The sequence below is a fragment of the Macrotis lagotis genome, chromosome 1 (assembly GCF_037893015.1).
Source record: "Macrotis lagotis isolate mMagLag1 chromosome 1, bilby.v1.9.chrom.fasta, whole genome shotgun sequence".
Taxonomy (NCBI): Eukaryota; Metazoa; Chordata; class Mammalia; order Peramelemorphia; family Peramelidae; genus Macrotis; species Macrotis lagotis.
The window spans coordinates 854,042,899-854,070,349 of NC_133658.1; the positions used below are offsets into that span (position 1 = coordinate 854,042,899).

Consider the following 27,451-nt stretch of genomic DNA (forward strand, 5'->3'; position numbering starts at 1 on the left):
TTCTGAATTTAAGAGTTTTATTTGTGCTTAAAGAAAATCACTGACAGCTATGTGGGAAAGGATTGGAGAGGTGGGAGACCTGAAGCAGGGGGATGGATGGCAGGAGACCACAAATGGGGGGGGTTGCTGTATGTGAGTGCCTGACCCTGGCAGCTATACCAGCTCCCCACTAAACAGGAGAGAAAGGCTTCAGAGGTCTGGGCCAGCCCCACCAACATCCCCCCCCCCCAGGGTCTTCCATCCCAGCCTTGTTGCCCCTTTCCTCCAGTTGCATGACAGCCTGGTGCCTGCTCTGGTAAAGAGGGCTGTTTCTCTTACCGTGGGGCCAGTGACACTGAGGCCTGGAGGTCCTGGGGGTCCGACGGAGCCTTTCACCCCAGCAGAGCCCTGGAGGAAAGGAAGAAAAAAGATTAAATTTCAGGGATGGAGGATGAAACCGACAGCCTATATCTTTCAAGTGCGACCACCACAGCCATCCCTGGTGGCCCTTCTGTGGCCACGTAGAGAAGCAGCACCGCGTAGGGGAGAGAACAGCAGCGGAGGAGCTCTGGGTTCAGGTCCTGTCCCAACACACACTGGCTACGAGAACCTAAACAAATTAGCCTCTCAGCCAGGAAACTAGGAAGGTAAATGGCAGAGAAGGGGAGGCCCGTGCTGGTGAAATCACAGGTCCAGACCTCTCCCTGGTTCTTTGGCTCTCAAAGGTGAACCAAGAGCTTTCTTCACAGTAAAGAGATGGAAAGGGCAACCTGAGATGAGCAAAGTGAGATTTGCAGAGATGAAGAGACTTGCTTAGGGTCAGCTAACACACCATGAAGTACCTGAGCCAGGATTTCAATTTCAGTCCCTCCACCTGGTCAGGTTATATCAACATGCCTCCACCACAGACTAGATGCTCTTAAGTACCACTGTCTGAAATTGTGACTTGAACCCAGATAGGAGTGGGTTCCTTTAAAGGGTGGTCAACTTTTCTTTCTTTATTTTTCTTTTACTTCCTCCCTCCCTTCATTCCTTCCCTCCTTCCTTCCTTCTTTCCTTCCTCTCTTCCTCTACCTTCTTTCCTTCTTCCCTCTGTTCGTTCGTTCTACGTTCTTTCCTTCCTTCCTTCTTTCTTCTTTCTTTCCTTCCTCCTTTCTCTACCTTCTTGCCTTCCATCCTACTTCCTTCCCTTCCTTCCTACTTCCTTCCTTTCCTCTCTTTTTTAATTTCTATATCATATTGTGAAAGATGAATCAGAGCAAAAGGGAACAAAAACCATAAGAGGGTTAAAAAACCACCATAAAATAAAAAAACAAATTTTTTTCCTTTCTTCTTCCCTCTTCTTCTTTCTTTTCTTTTTTCCTCTCTTTCTTTCTTTTCCCCCTCTCCCTTCCTTTTTTCTTCCTCCTCTTTCTCCTTTTTCTTCCTCTCTTTCTTCCTCCCTCCCTCCCTCTCTCTCTTCCTTCCTTCCTTCTTCCCTCTGGAAGAGAGAACCAAGCCACAATCTGCTCCCATACCATTGAAGCGACATAAATAAGCAACATCCAATCAGGCATGAAATCCTGGACACTCTCCCTCCCCAGGCGTCGCCCCTCTCCTGGGAGCTCCTGTGCTCCCCTGCCATCTGCCCTGGCTGCTGCTGTCAGAGTATGTGCACTAGTGACTGCCCTGAGGAGAATATTCCAGCAGGGACAAAGCTCACAGACTGTCATGGCTTCAATCAGTTGAAGATCTATGGATTTGCCTGGCAAGCACTGCCCTCCACCCATACCAACTACACCTTCTCTGCGATGGCCAAAAGAGCTCATCCCCCCAAACTAAGCTGGTGCCCAGTCTCTCTGATCCTAGGACTAAAGACATGGAAAACCTGACATGGAATTCCAGGTGAAGGCAGTCTTCCAGCTTGGGAGAGGAGACCAGAGAGTCTGTGCTCTCCTAGAGCTAGTCTAATCTAGTCTAATTAGACTCTCCTAGTCTAATCAATCCTCCAGCTCCAAGGTTACCTCCAAGGAGGGCTTTGGTAGAGGGGACTGTCATTGTTCTTAACAATGAATCCTTAATAATGATAATCTTTCATCATCATCATCATCATCATTATTATTATTATTATTATTATTATTATTTAGTTCAGAATTCCTGTGATTATATCAGTGAAGGGTATTTCTAGAATGGAAAACAGAGCACCAATTATTCATCTGTAGTTTAGCATCTCAGAGTGCACCTGGGGACACTGAGAGGTTAAACAACTGACCCAGGGACATCTAACAAATAGCATTAGGAGTGAGACTTGAACCCCCGTCTTCTCAAATTCAAGGACAACCTACTGCCCATTATGCCATGCTGTCTCTTTGACTATCAATAATATTAGAAAACACATTTAGAAAATGCTCTTTTTAAGACAACATGGCCTGTTAGCATATACAAGCATTATCTTAATTAAGCAGCTTGCCCAAAATCACATCACCAATAAGGGGCTCTCAGGACACAGAGCCTATTAGAGCAGGAAAGGATCTTAAGAGATAGAAGGGAAATGCCTTGTCCAAGACACCTGAGTCAATAATAACTCACAGAGCATCCATCATCAGCTCACCTTGGCACCTTTCTCACCAGCAAAACCAGGTGGTCCTCGGGGTCCTGGAGGCCCCTGGAAAAAGAAAGACAGTCATACTTTATCTGTAAAAGGGATTCCTCCTTCAAGTCACCCTTAAGACCCAGGGGGAAGACGTACCATGGTGCCAGGCAAACCCCGATCGCCAGCCTCACCCTGTGGACAAGACAGCGTGAATTACTATATGACAAGGCCCCAGTCCACCCATGAGATGGGCCCTGCTGTTGGCCAACATCTTAGCATCCGAGATTTAGAGCGGGGAGGGACCTTAAAGGTCACTGAATCCAAGCCCCTTTATTTTATAGATGAAGAAAGGGCCAGTGACTCACCCAGTTCTCTCAGTTACTAAGCAGCACAGATGAGATTTGAACCCAGGTCTTTTGATCCTAGTTCCACGTAATTTTTCTGCTGCACTCAAGTTAGCACTTGGGGCTATTATCTCTCTCTCCTTAATTCAAAAGAATTTCCCGAGGTCCAAAAAAGGGATGAGGACTTAACAAAGACTGGAAGCCAGGGCTCCAATTCCAACTGTCCCAGAGTTTCGTCCATGAGAAGCCATGGTGCTCAGGTTTCTGTCTGGGACTCTGGCAGGGGTCCAAGGGCCAGGGGGTTGGCAGGAAATGGACTGGGGTGGGGGGAGAGGAACTCACCGGAGGTCCTTGGACTGATTGCCCTTGAGGCCCTGGATCACCCTGAAGAGGAGGATAGAATTCTGGTCTCTGATGCCCCCCCTTTCCCATTCCCATAGTTCTCTCCCTGAACCCTCTCTTTTTTCTATTGTCTTTTCTGGTTCCCCATATTCCTTCTCCAATCTCCATTTTTTCATTTATCCTAAGATCATTTCCCTCTTCCTTTGCTGATTTCCTTGCCTCCTGCATCTCATCTTTACTCACTATCTCCCTCTTTGCCCCGTCTGTCTCCCCCCTCCCTATTACCTGCAAACCTTTTAGTCCAGGAGGGCCTTGCACACCAGGCAAGCCAGGCTGTCCCTGAAAAACACACATGGGGGTCAACACAGAAGCAGAAGGGACACTAGAAGCCATCTAGCACTGCCCATATGAGAACAGGGCCACCCCTTCCCCATTATACAGTCCACCCAAGACTCACATGTCCCAGGAGCTGAGTCCAAGAGCAGTCCCCTCTCCATTCTCTGCCATGGAGCCTCACATTATTAATCTTAACTAATTAACTCATAACGAAATACACATGAAAAATATTTTCCTCAAGTCCAAGAGACAGAGCAAGTGGAAGGAGCCCATTCCATTTGGGGACAATACTGTGTCTGCTGCCCCTGACCATGCCCTTGGTTCTGCCTTCTAAAGCTGGGCTCTGTCAATCAATCTTTCCTGTATCTGTCCACAGCAGGCAGGCTCCCTCCAAGTCTTCCCATCTCCCAGTTAAATATGCCCAGTCTCTCAACCAAGCCCTTTCCCAGGCCCCCTCCTTATGTGGATACCTCCCCTAAAATCAGGGCCAGGAACTGAAACGGATATGCACATGTGTGGTCTGATGTGTGTGGCCTCCCTTACTCTGGATATAAACTTTGATTAAAGTAGCCTGTGTCTCAGACTAGAAGCTCAGACTGAATTTGTGGTCCACTAAAACTCCCAGATCTTTTTCAGATGAACTGCTATCTAGCCATGCCCTCCTGTATTGTGAAGTTGATTTTTTGAACCCAAGAATAGGAATTTACATTTACATCTCTTATATTTCATCTTATTCATTTTATAGTTACAGATAATAATTCCAGCTCATCCAGATCTTTCTAGATCTGGCTTCCATCACTGTCTTATTGTGTTAGCTTCTTCTCCCAAATCTGTTTCATATCCAGGTTGATCAATGCATTACATGTTTTCAAATGAGAAATGGATAAAAGTGATAAATGGATCAGGGCCTGGGATAGAAACTACACTAGGTGAATATGCCTCAGGGAAGGGGGCAAAAGGATGATGAAGACTCACCGGTTTGCCAGGCCGGCCTACACCCTCAGGGCCCTGGTCTCCCTTAGCACCAGGTTTCCCAGGAATTCCGACGACATCTGAAAACTCTCCCTGCAGTGTGGGGCAGGCATCACAGGCATCTCCCTGGGCAGGGGGTTAGATGGGCATTTGCATGAATGGCATCTACCCAGAGGTGGCTGGGCATACAAAAAGAGGGCCTGATCTGCCCCTCTACCACACACCCATGTCCTAGCAGTGCCAACAGACTTGAGAGCCTTACCATGGTCCTTCCTATATCCAAGAGGATGGCAACATTTAAATCTAACCATCATCCTTGCTATTCAGCTCTGTGATTTTGTGGATGAGGAAACTTGGGCCCCTCTAAGTTGGCAACAACCCAAGGTCACCCAGGCAGGGGCACAGCCAAGATGTGGGTCAAGATCCTCTCACTTCAGAGCTAGTGAGCACTGTCCCTTCTCACTATGCCCAACACTGGCATGCCCAGATCCAATCCCCAGGGTTCTAGTGCATGGGGGCTCCCCAGGCACTCTCTCCAAAACCATCCTGAGAAGTAGGTTGTCCCTGCATCACCCTTGATTTGCAGAGAAGGGAACTGAAGCTTGAGGTCCACAGCTGCAGAGCCAGGACTACCACCTACCCGGGCCTCCTGGCTTCATGTGTCCACCTCCCAATTCTGCTTCTGACAGCACTTTGAGAGCAAAACCCAAAGCTCACTCAACAGCCTTTCTTTTCTGACCCTCTGTCTCATTTCATTTGCTTCTTGATTTTTGCTTAAGCTCTGAGCTCTCTTAGGGCCCCTAGTTATAGAAGAATTGGCATGACTGAGGATGGCTGGCACTCATGCCCACCGCCTGCACATCAGGGAGGCAGCTGGCACCCTGGAGAGGTCCAGGGAGGGCCAGGCTTCCCCTCCACCCCTGTCTACTGGGCCCCTGGGAGGGGAAGGCCTCGATGTCAGTACTCACTTTTTCTCCTTTGGGTCCTGGGCGACCCCTGATGCCAGGTTGTCCTGACAACCCGGGCTGTCCCTCGGTGCCTGGCTTCCCAGGGTCTCCTGGGCTCCCTGCATCACCCTGTGTGAGATTGGGGTGGAGGGGGTGGCAAGGGGAAGGTAGCCATGGGGGGCTTGAGAGCATTCTCTGGGGGGGTGACACAGGTCCCTCACCAGGGGTGAGAGTAGAGTTGAACTTAGGACCTTCAGGGGTCAGAAATAGGGGATGGCAGAGAAGAGACAAAGAGGTAGGTCCCTGTGTCAAGGGGTATGTGTGGGGAGGGGCATGCAGGAACCAGGGTCATAGGATTTAGAGCTAGAATGAATGAAATGAAAGAACAGTCTTCATTTTACAGATAAGGAATCTAAAGTTCAGATTGCGGAAGGGGCTTCCCTCTCTTCAATTAACTCTGTCCCACTGGAAACTCTCCTCTGCCCCTCCCTGCAACCAATTCACCCCCCCCAAATCCCCACTCACCTTCTGCCCCTTCAATCCAGTTTCCCCTGCTTTACCCTAAACAAGAAAAGGAGCTCAGGAAAGAGGGAGTCTGTCAGTTATCCCCTAGAGGGAGTCTCCAACCCCCAGGGATCCCCCTGGCCCAGAGGGTCTTATGAGTTATGATCCTCTGGCACTTCTAAGCTCCAAAATCCTCTGGAACACTGAGGAGGGGTACCATCCATAGCCCAGCTCCTGCCTTCCCAGGGACAGAGGGGACAGACTCACCGGCTTCCCGGGTTGACCACTCCCAGGTTGTCCTGGCTCCCCTTTCTCGCCGGGGGGTCCAGGGAGGGCCATGTTAGAAGTCTCTGACATGGAAGAGCACTGGTCACACGGCTCCCCCTGGCAACAGCACAGAGTGAAGGCCCCCCTAAGGTCCAGGCAGCCCAAGCCCACTTCCCAGAGGCCTCTCTTCCTCCCAAGCTTGCCATGGATAGGTGCTTATGACAAGTCGTGATGAACAAATATTTTTTTTCTTTTTTAAAGAATGCATTTATTTTTCCAATTGCATGCAGATAGTTTTCAAAAATCTTTTTTTGTAAGATTTTGATTTTCACGTTTTTTTCTCCTTCCCTCCCTTCCTCCCCCCCCCCCCAAACAGAAAGCAGTCATATAGGTGACGAACAAATTCGTTACCCAAGGGTTTGGAATCTGGAATTGGGAGAGGCTGTAATAATAACATGATATTCATATAGAGCTTGAAGATGTGTAAAGCCATATAGACAGGTAGGTAGATATTTAAAATGTATATGTATATTAAAATCTCATCTGAGCCTCACAACAAGCTTACAGTTATGATCCCCATTCTGTAGGGAGGGAAAGGAGTCCCACAGTATCTGGAGAGGAACCAGGGTCTTTCTGTTCCACATTGGCTGACCACTGGGCTGATCCCAGGGGTGGGGGTGGGGGGTCATAGGGCACAGAACTGGAAAGGACCCCTGACTTTACAGATGAGGAAAATGAGCCCTAGGAAGGCTAAGGGGCTTCTTGCTTTCTCTATCCCATTCCCCTCCTGTATTCCACACACATCTACCCCTACTAAACCATCCTGGCCTCTATTCCCCTCCCACCCTCCTTAGTACCTTCTAGTCTCACCTTCTCCCCTTTGATGCCGGCTGGGCCCATGTCTCCAGGCCTCCCCTAGGAGAGATAGACTGTGAGAGACCAACCCGAGGTACAAGCAGGTATTCTAGACTCCAAGCTCCAGGCCCTCTGGTCTAACTCCCCAAGGGCCTCTTGCTCCCTTTTCCTCCCTCTCTGTTTTCTTCTGTCCCCTGCCTTCTCCCTCCTCCATCTTCCCTCTCCTCTTCTCCAGGAGAAGGCAGCTGTTTTTGGACTCCATCACCCTGAGACCTACTTACCGGTTGGCCAACTGGACCCATCTCACCAAAATTACCCTAAGAAAGAAAGCACAGTTAAAATGAGACTGAGGCATGGGTTCTGAGCCCCTGGTGATGTCACTATGAGCTGCCCTCTTCAATTCTTCCTCCAATCCAAGTCAAACTTTCAGCTTTCCCCCAAACTCCTCAACACTTACCTTCTCTCCCTTAATTCCTGTTAGACCTGGTGCCCCAGTTTTTCCCTGAAAATACACCAAAGTGAGAGATTATGAGGTGAGGAACATCAGTCACCCTAACTCCTTAGAGGAAACAGAAGTCTGTTTTTGTGCCAGATGAGAAAATGGAGGCCCCAAGGGGGGGTGACTCAGCCAGCATCATATATTAAGCCACATGTAGTGCTGGGATGAAGACCAGATAGTCTGATAGACTATCCCACCCTGGTTGAAGGAAGGAATCTAAAATCACGGGACTTCTGGGTTATCCAGACACCAAGCCCAAGACTTTGGGATTAATTGAATTCTATAGGTTAGGGTCACTCACCGGGGGGCCAGGCGGTCCAAAATCTTGGAAGGTCATGTCTCCCTTGATCCCCAGTAACTTGTGAGCACCTATGCTTGGGCTACAGGACAGACATGGTTCCCCCTGGGAAAAAAGTACAAGGAGAACAGGTCATTCTACCCTCCTTAGAGCCCCTCTCCTGACCCTTCTTCCTTAAATTGGCATCCTCTCAAGAATCACAGTATCTCAGAGCTGATGGGGGTACCAGGGAATGGGTACCTGAACAGGAATCCCCTCTATGACATTTCCAACACAGGTCATGCAGTGTCTCCTTGAAGACCTCAATGATCTGACTAATATGGAAATATGCTTAGTTTTAAAATTTTTTTGTATAACATAAATCAAGTTGCTAAATGTCTTGGGGAAGAGGGAAAGGAGGGAAAAATGGAACTCTAAATCTTAGAAAAATGAATGTTGAAGTCTATCTTTAAATATAATTGGAAATAAAATAATAATACTATTTTTTAAAAAAAGACCTCAATGATGGAGATCTTCAGGGTAGCTTGCTTTTCTTATTGAAGAGCTCTGATAGGTAGGAAGATCTTTCTTATCTCAAGCATAAATCTACTTTCCTAATCTTTAACCCGTGCTCCCAGTTCTGTGTTCTAGAACTAAGCATGATAAATCTAAGGCCTCATCTTTATGTAATCTTCAGAAACAACAAGAAAACCATCACATTCCCTCAAAATCTCCCCTTCTCTAATCATTTCCTCCAATAGATTTGTGTAAGGCATGGAAGCATTACCCACTTCCTAGCCTGAGCCTGGTTCGCCAATTGAAGGATTCCCACCAATCAGTCTCTCTCTCTCTCTCTCTCTCTCTCTCTCTCTCTCTCTCTCTCTCTCTCTCTCTCTCTCTCTCTCTTTAAGGTTTTTGCAAGGCAAATGGAGCTAAGTGGCTTGCCCAAGGCCATACAGCTAGGTAATTATTAAGTGTCTGAAGTCGGATTTGAACTCAGGGCTGACTCCAGGGCTGGTGCTCTATCCCCTGCGCCACCAGTCTCTCTTTTAACCTAAGATTATGTTAACCTTGTTTTTGGCTGCCTCATCTCACTCTGGACTCATCTGGCATTCACAGTAGCCCAGATCTTCTGCAAATGATCTGCGGCTGCCTACTCAGGCCTCCTCTGTCTTGTACCAGTGAATTAACTTTTTTAGTCCAAGTGTACATATTTATATTTGTTCTAATTAAATTCCGCACTACTGAATTTGGTTTATTGTCCTGGCTCATCCAGATCCTTCTAGACTTGGAATCCCCATCCATCATCTTAGCCATTCCTACTAGCATCCTGTTATCTGACAATGTGATCTCTATGGAACCTATGCCATGATCTAAGTCACCAAAAAAATGTTAAGTAGAATGGGGCAAAAGAGGGGAGAGGGGGAAGAGAAGGGAATGAGCCATTATTAAGCACTTAAGTGTTCAGGACTCAACAAATATTTTACAAGTGTTTTACAAAGATTTTACAAATCTCCATGGGATTCTCTAATAGGAACCACTCCTCCTTGTCACTGCCAGACTTTACACAGTAGTAGCTAGATTCAGGGCTTCTACTTCCCCATCCTCCCTTCACTCAGTCCCCCCCTTATCTTCCCACTAACCCTCTTCTTTCTAAGCTCAACAGTGACCTACTTACTAACCCAGGCTATTACCTTTTCTCAGTCTTCATTCCCCCGACCTCTTGGAAGCAGCTGATCTTTATGGATTACTCCTTCCCTTAAGACACTCTTTCCTCTGACTTCCATAACATTGGTCTCTCTTGGTTCTCCTGCCTCATTTTCCCCTCAAGGTTCTAGGCTCTCTTCTTTCTTAACTTTCTCTCCTGACAGTCTCTCCTATGTCTTCAATGAGCCCTTCTATGAAGAATGCTTCCCACTTTATCCCTCCAACTCTTAATTTCTGTCTCACTGGCTTATCTTTAGCATCTAAGATAACACAGGTTACGTTTCTTCCCAAGGCTGCTCCCTAATCCCAGCTTCCTTATTTATGCACTTTGTTATGGTTCTGTAGTTTTTTTTCAGTTGTGTCCGACTCTTCTTGACCCCAGTTGGGGTTTTCCTGGCAAAGCCACTGGAGTAGTTTGCCATTTCCTTCTCCGGTTCATTTGACAGATGAGCAAACTAAGTCAAATGGGGTTAAATGACTTGTTCAGAGTCACACAGTTTGCAAGTATCTGAGACCAGATTTGAACTCAGAAAGATGAGTCTTCCTGGCTCCAGATCTGGTACCTATCCAGGACTACCTAGCTGTCTAATTTCTGCACATGGCTCCATTGTCCTTTCAATAAGGTGGACTTAACTTGTCAATCATCTTTGATTCTTCCTTCTTTCTCACTCCATCTTGCCCTTCTCCATCTTGATTCTACCACCACAATATTTTTCCTAATTCTCCTCTTCTTGCCACATACAAGGCCTCCTCCTGCCATCACTCTGCCCTACCTGGATGATAGTAGTAGCCTCCCAACTGACCTTTCTGCCATCATCTCTGATGCATTCAGTACATGTGACTTATGGAAGCTTCCTAATGCCCTGCTCAGACCATGTCACTCCCATTCTAAATTTCAGTATCATGTCCATGTTCCATGTTCCAACCCCGCCAACTTACTTTCAATTTTGTCCCATGTCTCCCAACTCTGACTCTGTAACTAAAATGAACCCTCCCCATTTCAGTCTGCTTCCCTCCCTTCTTCAGAGACCAACTCAGATGCCAACTCCTCCATAGAGCCCTGCCCAACTTCCCCCTCTAGCTCTACCCCATGGGAAAAAGTCATTTCTCCCTCCAGAAAGTTCCCAGAGCCCTTTGCCCTTACCTCTTACTGCCTTGAATCATATTTATTTGTATGTTGACATTTTACCATAAGCATTTCAGATGCAGAAATTATATCATATCTATTTTTCTAATGGAAAATGCTCCTAATATCTGTGATTTCATTCATCTCAATGTACAAATTCCTACTCCCCCGCCATGATAAAATGACCCACCCAAACTTTTGTAAAGAAGCCCTAGCAGTTAGTAGTCTGTGACTGAGAATCATTAAATGACTTACTCAAAGTCACTAGTAACAGGCAGAATTTTAACTCAGGTTTTCCTAAGTTAGAACTCTATTCACAGTATCAGCTGACTCCGCCTGGTGTACAGCAAGCACTCAATTCAATTTGGCAAACGTTTTTTTTTTTAGGCTTTTGCAAGGCAATGGGGTTAAGTGGCTTGCCCAAGGCCACACAGCTAGGTAATTATTAAGTGTCTGAGACCAGATTTGAACCCAGGTACTCCTGACTCCAGGGCCACTGCTTCATCTACTGCGCCACCTAGCCACCCCTGGCAAACTTTTCTAAAGTGCCTACTATATGCCAGTCACAATGCCAAGGGCAGAAGTTGGTCTTGTACTTTTACTGCCTCTTCTCTGCAACTAAAAGTCTCAGAAAGTTTCTGAGAGCCCAGAGGGGCTGAGTAATTTGCCTGAGGTCACACAGTCAGACTGTGTTAGAGGTAGGATTTGAACACAGGTCTTCCTGGCTTTGAGGCCAGTTCTCTAGTCACTCTAAGAATACAAAGAAACAGTGCCTGTGCTCAGGTGGCTTACATCCAACATAGTCAATCAAACATACAAAAAAATGCAAAGAAAATGGGATTAGGGTGGGGCAGGGTATTAATAAGGAGGGGTGGTGGTGGTGGTGGTAGCATCTCAGCTGAGCCTTCAAAGGAGTGAGGAATTCTTTAAAGGCAGAGGTGATGGTGGGCATGGGCATGGAAATGGACTGGGGGCCAGTGAAGTTGGAAGGCGCAGCAGCTGGCATAGTGGAGGGAATAAGCACTGAAGAGTAGGTGAGGAGTAAAGAGAAACTAATTCAGAAAGCCAGTTTGGAGCCAGATTGGGAGAGGGCTTTAGAGAGAGCACTTTCAAATTTGCCCAGTTAAGGAGGTGAGAGGTGGGATGTGTCCCAGTTGTTCCACTGTGTTGAATTAAAGGGAAGGGAATGTTCCACTTACCTTTTCCCCTTTCATTCCACTGATGCCAGGTTCTCCCTGCCCAGAGACGAGAAGGGGCTTGGGTTGGGAGATGGGCAAGCTGCAGATTCCCCAGATCCCAACCAAGGGGCGGGGCTCTGCTACTGTCTTCCCCAAGGCACTGCTGGGGGAGTGGGAGATGTGGGTCTCCTCCTTTGGGGGTTACCCAATGGATGGAGAGGATCTTCGAGGGCAGGGGGCACAATCCCTTTATTTTTTTCCACTGAGGAAACTGACTCCCGAGTTGAAAGTGAGCTGGAGTGGAGTGATCTGCTTCGCATCCCCCAGTGACGGTGGCAGGGTAGGATCTGAACCCAGACCCAGGTTCCCACACGGACAGGGATCTGGGGTCCCGCGTTGCCTGCCTCAGTCCCCCCAATACTTACCCGGTCGCCTTTCCGCCCCATAGCGCTGCCTAGGTAATCCTGAAAGAGGCCGGGCTGGGGTTACGGTTGGGCTGCCTGACCCCCCCCCCATCACCCCAACCTCTTTCCCCTCCCCCCACTACCTCCCATCCACGCCCTGCCCATCTGCCCCGGCTCTCACGATAAGAGCCGGCTCCACCCCGGCTCCCCCGAAGGGCATCTTGCCCCCCACGGTTGCAGCGGCCTCCCAGGCACTGGTGCTGTTGTCAAGGAGATGCTGGAGGGCGGAGTCGTTGCCATGGAGACGCCAGGAAGGTGGTGGCCAACTCTGTGGTCCTACCTCACCCGACCCCTCTAGCTCACTCTCTAATCTATGGTTCTGCCCCTGGAGAGGGAGAGGATATGGACCTTCCTTGGACCCCCACGGTTGGTCTTGCTCCTCTCCCGGGGAATGACAGCAGGTCCTCATCGCCCTACTAGTCTTCTCTGCCCATGGGGAGTAAGGAGATGTGACCTTTCTAGGCCACCCCACAGCAGTTGTCTTGTCTATTTTGAATAGTAGAAGTATCCGGTCCCACTTGGAAAAGGAAATGGCCAACCACTCCAGTCTCTCTGCTAAGAAAACCCCAAATGGGGTCTTGAAAAATGGGCCAAGACTGAAAAAAATGACTGAATGACAGCAAATGGTCCCATCAGCCCTACACTATGACATGTTTATGTCCATGGAAAAGAGTAAAGGATGTGACCCTTCTCTAGTCTCATCTGTGGTCTTGCCCATTTGGAGTAATGGAGACACATTGGCCTGCGAGCCCACAGTTCTACAATTAGAGATGGAGAGTGCAAGGGTCCTCTGGGCCCACCTCCCCCATGTTAGTGGGCTTGACGAGTGAGAGAATATGGCCTCTCTAGATCACACCCTCATACACACAGCAGTAGTGGTGCCTATGGGGAATAATAACCAGAGCATATGCCTCCATAAACCCACATAATAATATATGATTTTGCCCTTGGACAGTGAGAGATCCTGGGCCCTTTGGATCACCCCCCCTCATCAGAAGTCCTGCCCATCGGGAATAAAGGGGACATCTGGACTCTACTGCCCACATTACGCTCAGGGAAAAGTTGTGGCAAAGGACATAACAATGGACTTGGAAAAATGAGAAAATATGACCTTTCTAGACCCTAATGTACATATCAGTGGTACTCATAGGGAATAGATAGGAGTATATGGACCACTAATTCCTACTAAAATCTATGATTATAACCATGGAAAGTGAGACAGTATGGAGATCAGTGGCCATGGGAATGATGGGGCCACACGGCTCCTACTTGTTTCTACCATAATATATTGTCCTATACTTGGGGACTAATGGAGGCACATGGCCCTTCTAACGCACCTGGAACTGTAACCAGGAAAGGTCATCAGAGCTTTGTCCAGGGTACCAAACTTAGAGGGTGCTAATTCACTATTCTGGGAAACTCTTCTTTCTCTGTCCATCCCCATAGTAGTGATGATCATGTCCTGGCCTGGGTAAGGTAGTGGTTGGGGCTGGGGAGGGGGTTCACCATTCAGTAGATTCAAGTCCTGAGGCCCACTTCCTCCGCCTAGTGGCCATGTCTTAGATGAACCTAACCCCAAATCCATTCTGCCACAGACACGAAGATGCTTTCTGAAACCACCCTGTGTAAATGGTCATGCCATTGATTGTGTGCACTCTCTACTCTGCCAACCCACCTGGAGCAGAGCAGGTTCTCCTGGCTCCCCCTTTGGGCCTGGTTTTCCTGGCAGTCCCACGAAGTTCTGGAGCCCCTCAGGCAGGGTAGGACATACTTCACAGGGATCGCCCTGTGGGAGAAAAGAACCTGTGAAGGGAATTCTGGATCCAGATCAGTCTTAAACCTACCCCAGAGTTCCCATAGTCACTAGCCCTGTCCCTTCTCCACCAAGCCCAGGCTCAGCAGCTCCTCGGAGGGAGGTGTGAGAACCCAGGAGTCCTGGGTTCCTGTGGTGGGCAGATACCACCAGGGGGTCTTTTAGTCCTGAAACCTTCCATCCAGACCTCACCTTTTCCCCTTTCAGTCCTGGTATCCCTGGTTTTCCCTATTGGAAAAAGAAACATCAATGAGCAGTAGGCTCATGGGAAGTGGGGTGGACATGATGGGAAGAGGAACCCAAGAAGATCAATCTATAGCAGCTCTGCTGGCCTCCCTTCACTCTCCAAGCCCATCCAAGTGGTACTTACAGGCTTTCCCCCTGGACCTTCCTTTCCTGGAGTCCCAGAGCTTCCCTATAGAGAAGAATAGCAAGGGGTTAATGGCAGAAGAGGGATATGAGAGGGAAGCTACAGATCATCATGTCCAACCCTATATATCATATATGTATATGAATCTATTCTGAGGTCCAGAAGGGGTAAATGATTTACCCAAGGATACATGGCCAGTGAGTGGCAGAGCTGGGGCTCAAATTCAGGCCTCCAGATTCCTGGTCCAAGGTTCTTTTCATTGTACTTGCCAGGGATCCCCTGTTCTAGGGGGAGCCTCCTTGTTGCAGTGGCTCCAGGAAGAGTTCAGTTCCCCAGCTTCTTCCTCCCTGCTCCCCTCCAAACACCCCCCACCCCTGAGCAAGTTCTTCCTTCAATTCCTGCCACAGTTTAAGAGATAGCATATAATAGTTTTTCTTTTCTTTTTTTTTTTTTGGTAAGGCATTGGGGTTAAGTGACTTGCCCAGGGTCACACAACTCGATAATTATTAAGTGTCCGAGGTCAAATTTGAACTCAGGTCCTCCTGACTCCAGAACTGGTGCTCTATTCACTGTGCCACCTAGCTGCCCCTTAAGAGATATTATATAATATTAATAAAGGACATTATTTATGCATGTACACACCTACATACATATATTATATATACACATATATGTTGTGCTTTAGTGCTGAACTAGAATCAGAAAATCTTGAGTTCAAATTCTATGTTAGACACTTAGAAGTGTGGGCCGAGTCACTTAACCCTACTTGCTTCAGTTTCTTCATCTGGAAAATGAGCCAGGGAAGGAAATGGCAAAACACCCTGGTATCTTCGCCAAGAAAAATCCCCCAAAATCAAACACGACTCAAAGGACTGAACAACAACAACAGTTCCCATTTCTCTAACCCTTTTAAATCAACCCAAGGGAGGTCAGAGGATCATGTAGCTTTGCACCCATTTTACAGATAAGGGAAAGTAATGTGGTGAGGGAAAGTCTTGGGATCACCTGGATCAGAGGATGCTAGATTGAGAAGTGGAAGGGACTTCAGTGGCTATCAAGTTCAGCCCCTTTGTTTTACAGAGGAGGAAGAAATGCAGGGGAGAAATGACTTGCCCAGGGTCACCCGGCTAACTGAGGCAAGATTTGAAGGTGGCTCTTCCTGAAGTCCGGCACTCTTATCCACCGGGGCTGCCTCATCTGCTAGGGAATCCGAGGGCCAGGACATGATTCCAGGGCTGCGTCTGACTCTTGTGTTTGGTTCTTGCCAAACATATTTTAATCCTGATCCATCCTTCCCAATGCCAACCCTATAGTTCTTTGTCTGCAATGAGCCAGCTGCTAGTTCCATCTTCTCTAAGTTACCTTCCATCTATTGTATGTTCTCATTTAAATATGTCATCTCCCTCATTCCAATGTCATCTCCTCGAGGGCGGGGTCTATTTTTGTTTTTATAATTTCAGCGCTTAGGGCTTGATATTTTAGTAAATTCATGCTGATTGCTGATTGATGGATTGTCTGATTGATAGATGTGACTTGTGGCCTCCCCAGCTCTGTGTCAGAGTGGAAAAAGTAATGGATCTGAAATCTCTCACACACACACATGCTGGATGTGTGACCTTGGGAAGGTCACTTCCTTTCCCTGGACCTCAGGATCCACATTGAGAAAATGGGGAGAATAATCTTTATCCTGCTGGCAAAGACTGTATGATATTTATATGAGACAATGTTGTAAAGCTGTCTCTATAAAAGCCAGCTCCTGTTAGTCATAACCCTCATCATCATCTCTCTAACTTGAATTTCCCCTTTGTCCTTGTTTCCATCAGCAGGATCAGAGGCTCAGGGTGAGCCCCAGACATAGCCACTGGCCACAGGGTCAGACACTTCTTGATATGGATAGAAAGATTGAAAAGGGAGAATTTTCATTATTGCATGAAGTGTCTTGAGGTCAGGGCCCAGAATGAGTTAGTTGGGTCCTTCTAGGACCCTGGACCACACCCTCCCCCCAAGGGAGCCAGAGACTTGGGGGAGGGGAGCTGAAACGCGTGGGAGCTGGGAGAAGAAGAAAAGGGGGAAAAATCTATTTCCTCCAGCTTATTATAGATTAATCTCAGACTCCTTAGTTGGAGTCTGACTGAGGTTTGGCCTCTTTCCTGGGTGGGAGGGAGGGAGGGGGTGGGGGCAGTGACTGAAAAGCCTGCATGGGGTTTCCATAAAACCTCTTCAACCCTTTCCCTCCCATGTCCAGTTGTGACTGGCTTTGCCCTGAATCTCCTTGCGTTTACCTTGTCTCCTTTTGGACCAGCTGGGCCACCAGGATCCCCCTGTAGACAGAGTCAGAAATCAGTCTCAGATCCCCCCCCTTCAAAAATCCCTTTTCCTCTCTTCATCTTTGGACCCCTCCTCCTAAAGGCGCTGTAGTATCTCCCCCAGATGGGAAGCCAAGTGGAGAGTTATGACTCTTCAGATTGAAGATCGCTGAGGTCAGGGGTATGTCTCCTCCCCCTTAGCCTGGGGATCTTTGAGGACAGAGCTCTATCTCTCCTTAGAAAGAGGGTCTCTGAGATCAGGGCATGGCTATAGTTTGACTGAATATTCCAAAGGGCAGAATTTTATCTCCTCAAAGCAAAGGCCCCTGAGATCATGGGTATGGCTATACTTGAGGCTGGGGATTCCTGAGGGCAGAGCTGTGTCTCCCCCTCAGAAGTAGGGTCTCTGAAGTCAGAGCCATGTCTACCCTCAGCCTAGGGTTTCCTTGGGGTTATGCTTCTCTTCCTTGTCTGCCTCATCCCTTTGTTCTCAGGATCTCTCTGGATAGGGTGATGGAAACGGACCAAAGTTATGGGTCACCATGAGGGAATTTTGATATGAATTACCCTACGTGTGTGGTGGGGGGAAGGGTTTGAGAGCACTCACAGGTGTTCCTGGAAGTCCAATCCCAGGGGGTCCTGGGAGTCCTGGGGGTCCCGGCTCACCAGCCAGGCCCTCTGGTCCAACAAAGCCGGGGTCACCCTGTGACCAACACAATCAATCAATAAATAAGAATATATCAAATACCTATGTTATACCAGGCAAGGCACTGGGTGCCTACCCTCAAGGGGCATCCACTCTACTAGACGGGGTAATGGGAAGACTTTTCCCATTCTGTCACTAGGCCACAGAAGTAAACCACGGGACCCCTTACCTTCTGCCCCTTGGGTCCAATGACACAGATCTCCCCAGGTCGGCCCTAAAGAGAATGGGAGATAAAAATGGGAGGCAGGCAGGTCAGCCTGGGCCCCAGGCATCAATGCCAAGGGTCCCTTGGCCCTCCCCTGCCCCACTGCCTCAGTTCCTTACATCTCTGCCAGGCTTCCCCACTGAACCCTTGAAGCCTGCGTCACCTCTTTCTCCTTTCTGGCCCTAGGAAGGAAGGCACAATATTATCTTAGGATGTAGACCTACCCAGAGCTTGTTTCATGAAAATTAAAAGAAGGTACAGTCTGTCATGTTAGAGAGAGAGAGCTGGCCTCAGAGCCAGGAAGACCTGGGTTCCAGTTCTACCCATGACACAAGCAGACACGCTTGGCCTTGGGTAAGTCACTTAACCTCTAGGAATTCTAAACAACTCTCTAAGACTAGAAGATGCCTACTAGCATTGGTAGTGGGAGTGACCTCATCTGAAGATTCTGTATCTCGGTGAAATAGCAGGTCCAGTCTCTACCCCAATGGTAACATATGTAATAAATGAGAATATTGATTAAAAAAAGGTTTTGTAAACCTCCAAATGGTATATTAAGGGTAGTTTTAAACAACAACAGAAGGATCAGGGGTGAGGACAGTCATGGAAGTAGGGACATGGGTGACCAAAACTCCTAGGGGTCCTATAAGCTTGAGGTTTTTGGAATTCAGGGTTTTCTTTCTCCTCCTGGGATCAGAGAGAGATCAAGTCCAGTTCTTTCATTTTACAGATAGGCAAACAGAGATTCAGAGAAGGGAACTTGCTCAAGGTTACAGAGTGACTAGAAGTCTCTTGACCTTGAGGCCAGGGCTCCTCTGCCTTCATTACATATCTTTTATTCCCTAGAGAAGGTAAAGAAAGCTTACCTTCTGACCAGTTGATCCAGTTGTTCCAGTGGGACCCTGAGAGAAGAATAAGAGGAGGAAAGAAGGTGAGACCCTGAGCCCAGCCCCAGCTATCCTACCCCAATGCCTTCCCCTCCTGCCCTGATCACATCCTAGGAGCTGCCCTACTCACCGAGTCTCCTCGATCTCCCTTTTCACCTTTGGGACCCTCAGCACACTGGTAAGTAGAGGGAGAGAGAGAATGGGTAGAGAGACGGCGTGGGAACACTTACCTTAGTTAGGCATTGAGCATGAATTGCCTCCCCTGAGTGGCTGAAGATTCTCCCCCACCTCCTTCCAGCCTTACCTGGAGAGGGGCCTCCGGGGAGGTGCGGACACAGTCAGACCCCTGTAGGCAAGAGGACGATCAGGAGAAGAGGGACAAGGGCCAGAATTATAGCCCAGGGAGATGGAGACTAAGATTTTGGGGAAAAGAAACCAAGGTAGAGAGAGAATTTGTAGGGAGATAGACAAGTCTTCCTGACTTCAGGCCTAGCCCTCTCTATCCGCTGCACCACCTAGCTGCTCCATTTTACTGAAAGGGAATTGCTGGGAAGAAAGACTCTCTTTGTTTCCTGGAAGATGGGAGTCATTCTGGGCATGCTGGGAACCTAGAGGACACCCTTTCTCAGGGCAAGGAGTCCGGAACTGGCAACTCCAGGCTTCCAGGTGCCCATGTCTGCCTCTGCGTTGACAGCCGTCTTGGCCATAGGAGGAGGTTCCCCCCCCACACGCTTGCCTGACTGCCTTGGGGAGCTCTCACACATCCAACAGCAGGCACAGCCCCCCCAGCAGTAGGTCAGATGCTTACTCACCCGAGCTCCTTTCTCTCCCTTGGGTCCTTCAAAACCAGGTGGACCTCGCTCACCTTTCCCACCCTGTGAGTAAGGAGCAGAGTAGAATTCAGTCAGCCTCTTAGTCCAGAGCTGACACAAGCAAGAAGGACTGGGAGAGATGGTAGCCCCATCCCCTCCCCCCATATAACCCCATGCCCTATGGTCCCTATGGGTACTTATGCCCAGTAGTTCTGGGTATGCATATGAGTTTATTTTATTTATTTTTTATTTAAGGCATTAGGGTTAAATGCCCAAAGTCACACAGCTAGGCAATTATTAAGTGTCTGAGACCACATTTGAATTCAGGTCCTCCTGACTCCAGGACTGGTGCTCTATCTACTGTGCCACCTAGCTGCCCTGCAGACGAGTTTTTAGATTAGAGCAGCCATAGTCAATCCAGGAAAATTCCTCCCTGCCCCAGCCCTTCCCCACACTTGTAAACATATGGACACCAGGGGACAGATGTACATGCTGAGATGTATGTGGGACCAATATGATATGACTCCAGGTGGGTAGGATGCCTCCCTGCTTTACCCAACACGTCTACATGTAAATACGCATCCACATATATGCACAAACATTGTGGTCCACACAAAGAAACACATGTGTACAAACATGTTATGTCACAGTCATGGATACACATACCATCATACCTAAGGTATATGTCCCATGAGAGTGCATATATACATTCCCATCTACCTTGGGTTGCACAGTGACCCAAAGGGTCATACACACAACCATAATTGTGCGGGACTGAGCACAATTGGGGGTTGAGGCAGGGGAGGGTGGAGAGCAGGAAGGAAAGACTGGAAGATCCTCCACTGGGGATTAGAACTCACCTTGAGGCCGGGAGGACCCAGGGTGACCTGAGGAGAAACACAGTTGGGTCACTGGGGAGGTAAAGAAGGGAAGTAAATCCAGAAAGGAATTCTGAGGCTCTGAGAAGGCAAATGACTTTTCCAAGGTCCCCCAGCAAGGCAAGGAAACAAAGTGGTACCCCCCAACCCTGAACATCCTCCCCCTTCCACTGCTCCTTCTACCAATCTGGCTCTGGATTCCCTCGTCCCCCTTGAGGACTCTCTATTTCACTGCATGGTGAACAGGGTTAGTCTTTGTCCCCTCAATTTATCTCCTTCCCAAGCTGCTCATTTGCCATGGCAATCCTGCTGTTTCCATGGCAACCTCACACACATCTGGAAGTCATCGGCCTGCCAGATGTTACAGACTGATTTGGCTGGAAAGGGTATTGAGAATCCAGTAGGGAAAGACGATTGGATAGGGGAGGGATAGAGCGCTGCAGTTATGGAGGAGAGAGAGTCATGGAAAATTGAGAGTGTGTGTGGGGGGTGACTTAGGGAGGGCAATCCTCATGTCTCCCAAGCCTAAGCCCTAGCCTACACTCTTCCTAATGTTACTCTCCGCCTCCAGTATCCTGCCAGGAGCCAAGCCAAGTCTCCCCAAGCTCCAGAAGGAGGTTTTTTTTGGGGGGGAAGTAGGAAGGCAGGCAACCCCACCAGCAAGCTCCCTCTTCAGCTATGGGGAAAGGAGATATCCAGAGACAGAAGAATAACTGGATTTTGACTGAGAGGCCCTAGAAGGGAACAATCACGGAGAGGTCAGCCGGGGTAGGGATGGCGGTGGTCTGCCCAGTCCTCCTGACTGTGGGTTCTTTGAGCCAAGGCAGAACAGGGGGACATTCTGGGCAGGCCAAGTGAGCACATCAGAGCCGTGGGAGGGAGATGAGTCAGGCTGGTAGCATGGGGGGTACCCAACCATATGTGGGTGTAGGCGTGGTGGGGACACAGTTGGACACCAGCTGCATACCCCACTGGGGCCCCTCTCTGCCCCTCAAACCTCAAGGGACTTCCTGGGGGAGGGAAGATTAAGGTTCCAGTCACTCACTCTGGGTCTTTCCCCATCCAAGGCCAGACCAGATCCATAGACAAGACCCTTGGGAGTCAAGGGGGCCTGCTGCTGCCCAGGCTTGGGGCAGAGCTGTGATTTGGAAAGAGGACTAATCTTTAGCCAAGGTTCCTAATATCTAGAGCTGGAATAGACTTCAAGGATTGTCCTATCTAAGCCCCTTATTCTCCATATGGGAATGAAGAAGACCAGATTGGGGAAGGAATCTGCCAAGTTTCCTGGCTGCCCAGCAAGCCAGAGGCAGAATCTGGATTTGAGCCCCCCAACTTTGATTTCTGGCCCTCTTCTCCAAGGGGGAATGCTAAGAGACCAAAGAGGGAATCCTAGGTGCTCCTCTCCCTAAAAGATTCTCAAACATGACGCATAACAAAAGAGGATGACTTTGACCTTGGTTGGGCTGGACCTGGCAGGACTTGGGGCATTGGAGCCCCAGGGCGGGAGGAAGAATAGCAAGCCATGGACAGAGTCATTCTCAGCTATGAAGAAGGAGTCCCAGTAGAGTCCAATGACTAGAAAGGGACCTCAGAGGCCATTGTACAGCTTCCCCCCCACCCCGTGGTTGCCTATCAGTTAGCCTGCATCCTGAAAGAGCTCACAGTGGTGAGGAGGCCCTGTGTTCCCATTCAGACTGGAGAGCCTCTTCTCTCTTTCCTCCTTACAAACATTTGAAACCTTTCCCTCCCAACTGATGCCCTTTGGGGCTCACTCACATTACTCTCCATGGCACGGCTGGCACAGGGTGGGCACTAGAAAAGGAAAGCCTAATTACCAGTCAAGTCAATCTTGGGGACCCTCCCCCAGCCCCCCAACTCACAATCTTCTGAACATTCAACAGCTTCCTGTGAGCAATGGGACTGCCAGATCTAAGTAAACTTCTTTTAAAGTCTGCTGAGATGAGAATCAGAACACCTGGATATGCCCATTGGACATAGCTACAGTTCTCTTGGCATTCTACTATCCTATCTATAGGAATTCTTTTAGAGAAAAATCACAAGCTAATACATAGCACATTTGGGGGAGCAAAGGATTCCTAGAAACCCCAAGTGCACACACTTGTATCACCCAGTTAGCACCCAGTAGTTTACTCCACAATAGATCATAGAGATGGATTTAGTGCAAACTCCTCATTTTCCAAATGAGGAAACTGAGACCCAGGGAGGAGAGGGAACTTGCCAAGCTTATAGGATCATAGAATTTAGACCTAAAAGAAATCTCTGCAGATCATATTCCAATTCACTCATTTTACATATGGGGAAACAGAGTTAGTACATTTTGGAGTCAGAATTTGAAACTAGATCTCCAGACTCCAAATTTATCACTCCCTCCACTATATCAACACTGAGTTGAGAGAGCACAACCAAGGAAGGGAACCTGTGACTCCATCATCCTTGGCCCTAATGATCCCCAGATGTGAACTGAATCTAGAACTTTCTTCTTGGTGTGGGCATTACATATAGAAGTCCCCAAAGGTCTATCAGATTGACTGAGAGAAGCTGAACCCTACATTATTCCCATAGTAGTCATCTCCTTGCCAAGGTGGTAACTTCTTCACAGGCCTCCAGGCTAAGCCAGTAATCCCTGTGTGATAGGGCAGAGTGCCCAGGGCCTCTCAAGGAATGCAGGGAGACGGGCAGGCATCCGGCTGCCCCCGCTCCCCTTTTATTTCCCCCAGGCATCCTTAGAGACTTAGTTCAGAGGCTGGTTCAGTCTGCCTTCACAATAGGCCTGTCTCTGTTCTTACTAGGCAGTCTTACCTCATCAGCTGGCATCGTCTTCTGTATCCAGGGGGCATCCTAAAGGGAAGAAGAGGTAAAGAGATATGAAGATGGAGGAACAGAAAATGGGGGGCCCTATCCCCCAGGGCTATCCAGCTTCACTAAAACTTGGGGGACAGAGGCCCTAACACCATCCTAGAGCCTAGTTAGATCAGTGTGGGCAATACAGTTTTAATTTCCTGGTGAGGATGAGAACCTTGGTGGGTATCCCTGTGATTGCCCAGTGAGCCTTTCAGCTTTGTAGACCTGGAGCTTTTTCAGGAGATAAACTGGAAGAGACTTAAAAGCTCATCCATTCCGACCTCATCATCTTACAAATGAGGAAATTGAGGTCCATGGAGAAGGGAATGGTCTTGACTCCCAAGCTCCCTCTTGCCTCACCCACTCCCACCCTCTATAAGAAAATGTATTATTTCCCACAATTGTTCCCCAAGCCCCAGGAGGTTGGGGGGGATCAGGATGTCTGGCTAGGAAAGTTGGCCTGGGTACAAAGGAGAGACCTGGGGGGCCAGCTCAACTCTTACCTTGCTTCCTTTCTCTCTCTTTACTCCCGTATTTCCTGTGAGTTCAGTATTCACCTAGACAGACAGAAAAGTGGGCTCAGGAAAGAGGTTGGAGGATCTTAAGATGTCATACTTGGAAGCGAAGGCTAGTTCAACCCTGTCATTTGACAGATCAGGAAACCAAGATCTCAAGAGAGGAAGAGTCTTATCTAAGGTCATAAACAGGAAACAAATGACAGAACTGGATCCCTCTGCTTCCCATGTCAGGGAGGGATCTTTTCCACAACGACGCTATGTGGTTTGATGCTGGACTGGTGGGGGGGGGGGGGTTGATGTCCCACGAAGACTTGATCAACTCTACTAGGATTTTCTCAGCCTTCTCCTGGAAATGGGAGACTCTCTGAGAGGGCAGAATGATGGCCACTGCCCGCTTACCCTTAGGACGCCCATCATGATTCTCCATGCCCCCAGCCTCCTAGAGCACATGATTAACCTGTCCCTCTTCCCCTCCTTCCTCTCCTTCCTAATTTCATTCCCTATGCCCCCTCTCCCTTTTTTGGCTTCCTAATTCACCTTCCTCTATTCCCCCTACTCTTTCCTCTCCCTTCCCCAAACCCCTCCCTTTTCCCCTAGGATGCTGGAAAAACTGAACCAGCTAATGAATGAAGCCATGTGTTCTCCAGAGTAAGCGCCTGGGCTGGCTGCCCGAGGTGGGTAAGGGGGGCATGGGCCTTCCCCCAACCCCCTTGGTCCCTGGATCTTTCTGATCAATGTTGCAGGGGTGGAGGAGCCTTGGAGTTTGATGAGGCCCAGGAAGGGGCATAAGGGAAGAAACTTCCTGCTCCTGCTCCCAAGTTTCACCCACCCAGATCCCACCCACAGGATGGGGATAGACATATCCTGGCTTTAGAACATCAAATGTTGGTGCTAAGGAGGAACTTAGAATACAGTCTCAGAGCAAGGAGGGACTTTAGAACACAGGACTTTAGAACTAGAAGGGAGCATAGAACACAGAATGTCATAGATGGAAGAGACTTCAAAGAAATAATCCCAGGCTCTTGAGGGGAGGGGGAACCACATATAGAGGTGGGGAAGGGACTTGCCAATGGGCTTTAGGTGGTACATTTGGGATTCAACATGAATTCTGCTAACTCCAAATCTAGGAACAAAGTGGAGCTCAACTCGATGTTTTTCCTAGGTTGGACAAACAAGTCCACTAGAGCTCAGTGAATCTGAGACATGGGAAGCAATAGGTCTTCCCGGTGCTCAATGAATGAGTGCTTGTTAGATATAGGACCTCCCTACCATATACACATATATACCGTCTTAGCTGGGTTCTGGGTGTTTGTGAAGCCACAGAGAAAGATGGGCATTCCCTTTCTTTGTGAGCAAGGGCACACAAGGTTTCACTAGCTTGCCAGCCTAGGAGGTATAGCTCCCTACAGAACTGTAAGAATTGACAAGACCCCAAGTTATTGGAGGGATAGGAGAGGGCTGCCTGGGAAAGGGGAGAGGGGGAAGGAAGGAATGGGGAGGGTGCAGGGGCAAATTGGCTAAATTTCACCATTCTGGGGGAGAGGGTACAGATAACAACTTTCTGCAGGACCCTCTTCCTATTTTGGGAGGCAAGCCCCTTCTATCCTTCAAGTCAGGGCATGGATCACTCACATTAGGGAGGAGGATTAGAGAGGGGACTGGACTGTTACAGCCCCAGCGAACCTGAGATTCAAACCAACCTGAATTCATTTTTGCTTCTAGAACTCACTTTATAGTAAGAGGTGGCCCACCTCTGCTTCTTGGTTCACCTTGTTCTTAGGACCTGAAATTTCCTCCTTTCCTTCTGCCAACCAAATTCCTACCCATTCTTAAAGCTTTACTCCAGTTTCTTCTTCCAAGAAGCCTTCCCTGATTCCCCAACTAGTAAAGGACTCCCCACCTCAAAATTAGGTTGGATTTCCCTCTCCCCAGCACCTTGCCCATTTCTAATTGGGTGATTGATTGATTGAGTGACATAATCTCTATTAATATCTTACTCTTACCAGGGTATATATTTCATAAGTGAAGGGGCTATCTGGGGTGAATTTTGCTTCTTGTTAAGATACCAAGAATCTAAAGATGTAAAGTCTATTGCTAAGAACAGGGCTTCTTAGAGAAGAGATGCTTGTGAAACATTTGAATGAATGGATAGATGAATAGAGTCTCTGAGAAGGCAGAATGATGGCCACTGCCTGCTTACCCTTAAGACGTCCATCATGATTCTCCATGCCCCCAAAGACAGGATGAATGGATTTATAGATGGATTGTTGAAGAATGGACCTGGCTCCTGACACCCCACTCTCAGAGGAGAAACCAACCTGGTGCCCATCGGATCCCCTATCCCTCCAGCCCTAAGAGCTTCACCTCTCCATTTTGTCGGAGGTCCCTCATCTCAGGTTCATTCTGGCATATCTGCCAGTCCATTCTAACTCACTCGGGGGGGGGGGCCTTGTAACTGGCATAAATGCTACATAGGAATAGAGGTAGGGTTAGAACTTTACCTTGCTTCCTTGTGGCTCCTCTAGGCAGAAGCATCGAGTGTAGACCTTGCCCTCTGCCTGTGGACTGATCTCGATGAGTTCATTGTTCTGGGTGTCCCGTCGGGCTTTGGAGACCTCCTGAGGGCACTGCTTGGCAAATTAAGAGGAAGGAATTGGCAGGCAGGCACAACTGCTCCCATCTACCTAAAGCTACTTCCTTTCCCATCTGTGCTGTGGAAGTCCCAAACCCCAAAGAGGGCTGGCACTCATTTAAATGAACCACCCTGTGGCCCCCAGTTTCCCTCACTCACCCCAGCTGGTGAGACCTCACAGCATCCTTCCTCCATCACCAGGGCAGGGTCACAGTAGATGTGTGCCTGCTGCAAATCAAACTGCGGTAGGGAGATAGGGATAGAGACAAAAGTAAGAAGGGCATAGGAAACAGAGTGGGATCACCCCAAGGGGAACCTCTAGAAATGGAAGGCCATGCTTCTAGTGATGCCAGCTATGACCCCAACCTGGAGAGAACTCTTCTCAGCCTAGCCCCAGCAGACACTTACAAAGACAGGCTTGCCTCTCTCAGCATCCACGCCTAGAAGGACATGGCCCTCAGGAAGCACTGTATGCCGAGGTCTCACAGGTTGGGAGGAGACAGAGATGCAGTCCACTTGGACTGAGACCACGCGTCCAGTTACACTCAGCACCAACTTGTGCCAGTGGAAGTCAAAGATCCGAGCCACGGGGAAGATGCAGGTCACAAAGTCGCCATCCAAGCCACGGGCCCGGAACTCCAGACTCTTCTCATGACTGTTGACTTCCAAGGAGATCTGAGGAGGCAAGATGATAGACTTATGGGACTGAGAGCCAGAAAAGGATCCGCAGATCTTCATTTTACATGAAACAGAATGGGAATTCACTGCATCAAAGAATCTGAGAGTGAAGAGGATGTTAGAGGATACATAGGGGCAGTTAGATGGAACAATGGATATAGCACTAGGCCTGGAGTTAGGAGGACCTGAGTTCAAATCCAGCCTTAGGCACTTGATAAGTCATTTAACCCCATTGCCTCACAAAAACTAAAAAATAAAAAAAAATTTTAAAAACAGATGATACCAGTCCAGCCAAGCTGGACGAGTAAGCGGCCAAATTTGAACTCAGGTCTTCCTGACTCTAGGGCTGGTGCTCTATCCGCTGCACCATCTAATTACCTCCTGGAGCATCATTTTCAGTATATGTCCATACATA

The 27,451-nt window shown here is 48.6% G+C and overlaps 1 protein-coding gene across 5 annotated transcripts in view; it reads right to left on the bottom strand.

The window, feature by feature from the left end:
- COL16A1 (collagen type XVI alpha 1 chain) overlaps window positions 1–27,451 on the bottom strand; it is a 78,296-nt gene that overhangs the window by 42,133 nt on the left and 8,712 nt on the right. For all 5 annotated transcript variants that reach the window (XM_074217660.1, XM_074217664.1, XM_074217663.1 and 2 more), the window contains exons 6-38: window positions 26,767–27,033; window positions 26,518–26,598; window positions 26,228–26,353; window positions 23,712–23,765; window positions 23,167–23,205; window positions 22,123–22,158; window positions 20,329–20,355; window positions 19,469–19,531; window positions 18,961–19,002; window positions 18,787–18,831; window positions 18,636–18,671; window positions 17,889–17,951; window positions 17,734–17,778; window positions 17,466–17,561; window positions 16,835–16,873; window positions 14,553–14,597; window positions 14,375–14,410; window positions 14,045–14,155; window positions 12,331–12,369; window positions 11,927–11,962; window positions 7,919–8,020; window positions 7,576–7,620; window positions 7,400–7,435; window positions 7,134–7,178; window positions 6,264–6,380; window positions 6,018–6,053; window positions 5,514–5,621; window positions 4,549–4,671; window positions 3,523–3,576; window positions 3,238–3,279; window positions 2,708–2,743; window positions 2,570–2,623; window positions 319–387 (exon numbers count right to left, since the gene is read on the bottom strand). In XM_074217660.1, coding sequence (XP_074073761.1) covers window positions 319–387; window positions 2,570–2,623; window positions 2,708–2,743; window positions 3,238–3,279; window positions 3,523–3,576; window positions 4,549–4,671; window positions 5,514–5,621; window positions 6,018–6,053; window positions 6,264–6,380; window positions 7,134–7,178; window positions 7,400–7,435; window positions 7,576–7,620; window positions 7,919–8,020; window positions 11,927–11,962; window positions 12,331–12,369; window positions 14,045–14,155; window positions 14,375–14,410; window positions 14,553–14,597; window positions 16,835–16,873; window positions 17,466–17,561; window positions 17,734–17,778; window positions 17,889–17,951; window positions 18,636–18,671; window positions 18,787–18,831; window positions 18,961–19,002; window positions 19,469–19,531; window positions 20,329–20,355; window positions 22,123–22,158; window positions 23,167–23,205; window positions 23,712–23,765; window positions 26,228–26,353; window positions 26,518–26,598; window positions 26,767–27,033 — 2,193 coding nt within the window. The remainder of the gene's footprint in view (window positions 1–318; window positions 388–2,569; window positions 2,624–2,707; window positions 2,744–3,237; window positions 3,280–3,522; window positions 3,577–4,548; window positions 4,672–5,513; window positions 5,622–6,017; window positions 6,054–6,263; window positions 6,381–7,133; window positions 7,179–7,399; window positions 7,436–7,575; window positions 7,621–7,918; window positions 8,021–11,926; window positions 11,963–12,330; window positions 12,370–14,044; window positions 14,156–14,374; window positions 14,411–14,552; window positions 14,598–16,834; window positions 16,874–17,465; window positions 17,562–17,733; window positions 17,779–17,888; window positions 17,952–18,635; window positions 18,672–18,786; window positions 18,832–18,960; window positions 19,003–19,468; window positions 19,532–20,328; window positions 20,356–22,122; window positions 22,159–23,166; window positions 23,206–23,711; window positions 23,766–26,227; window positions 26,354–26,517; window positions 26,599–26,766; window positions 27,034–27,451) is intronic.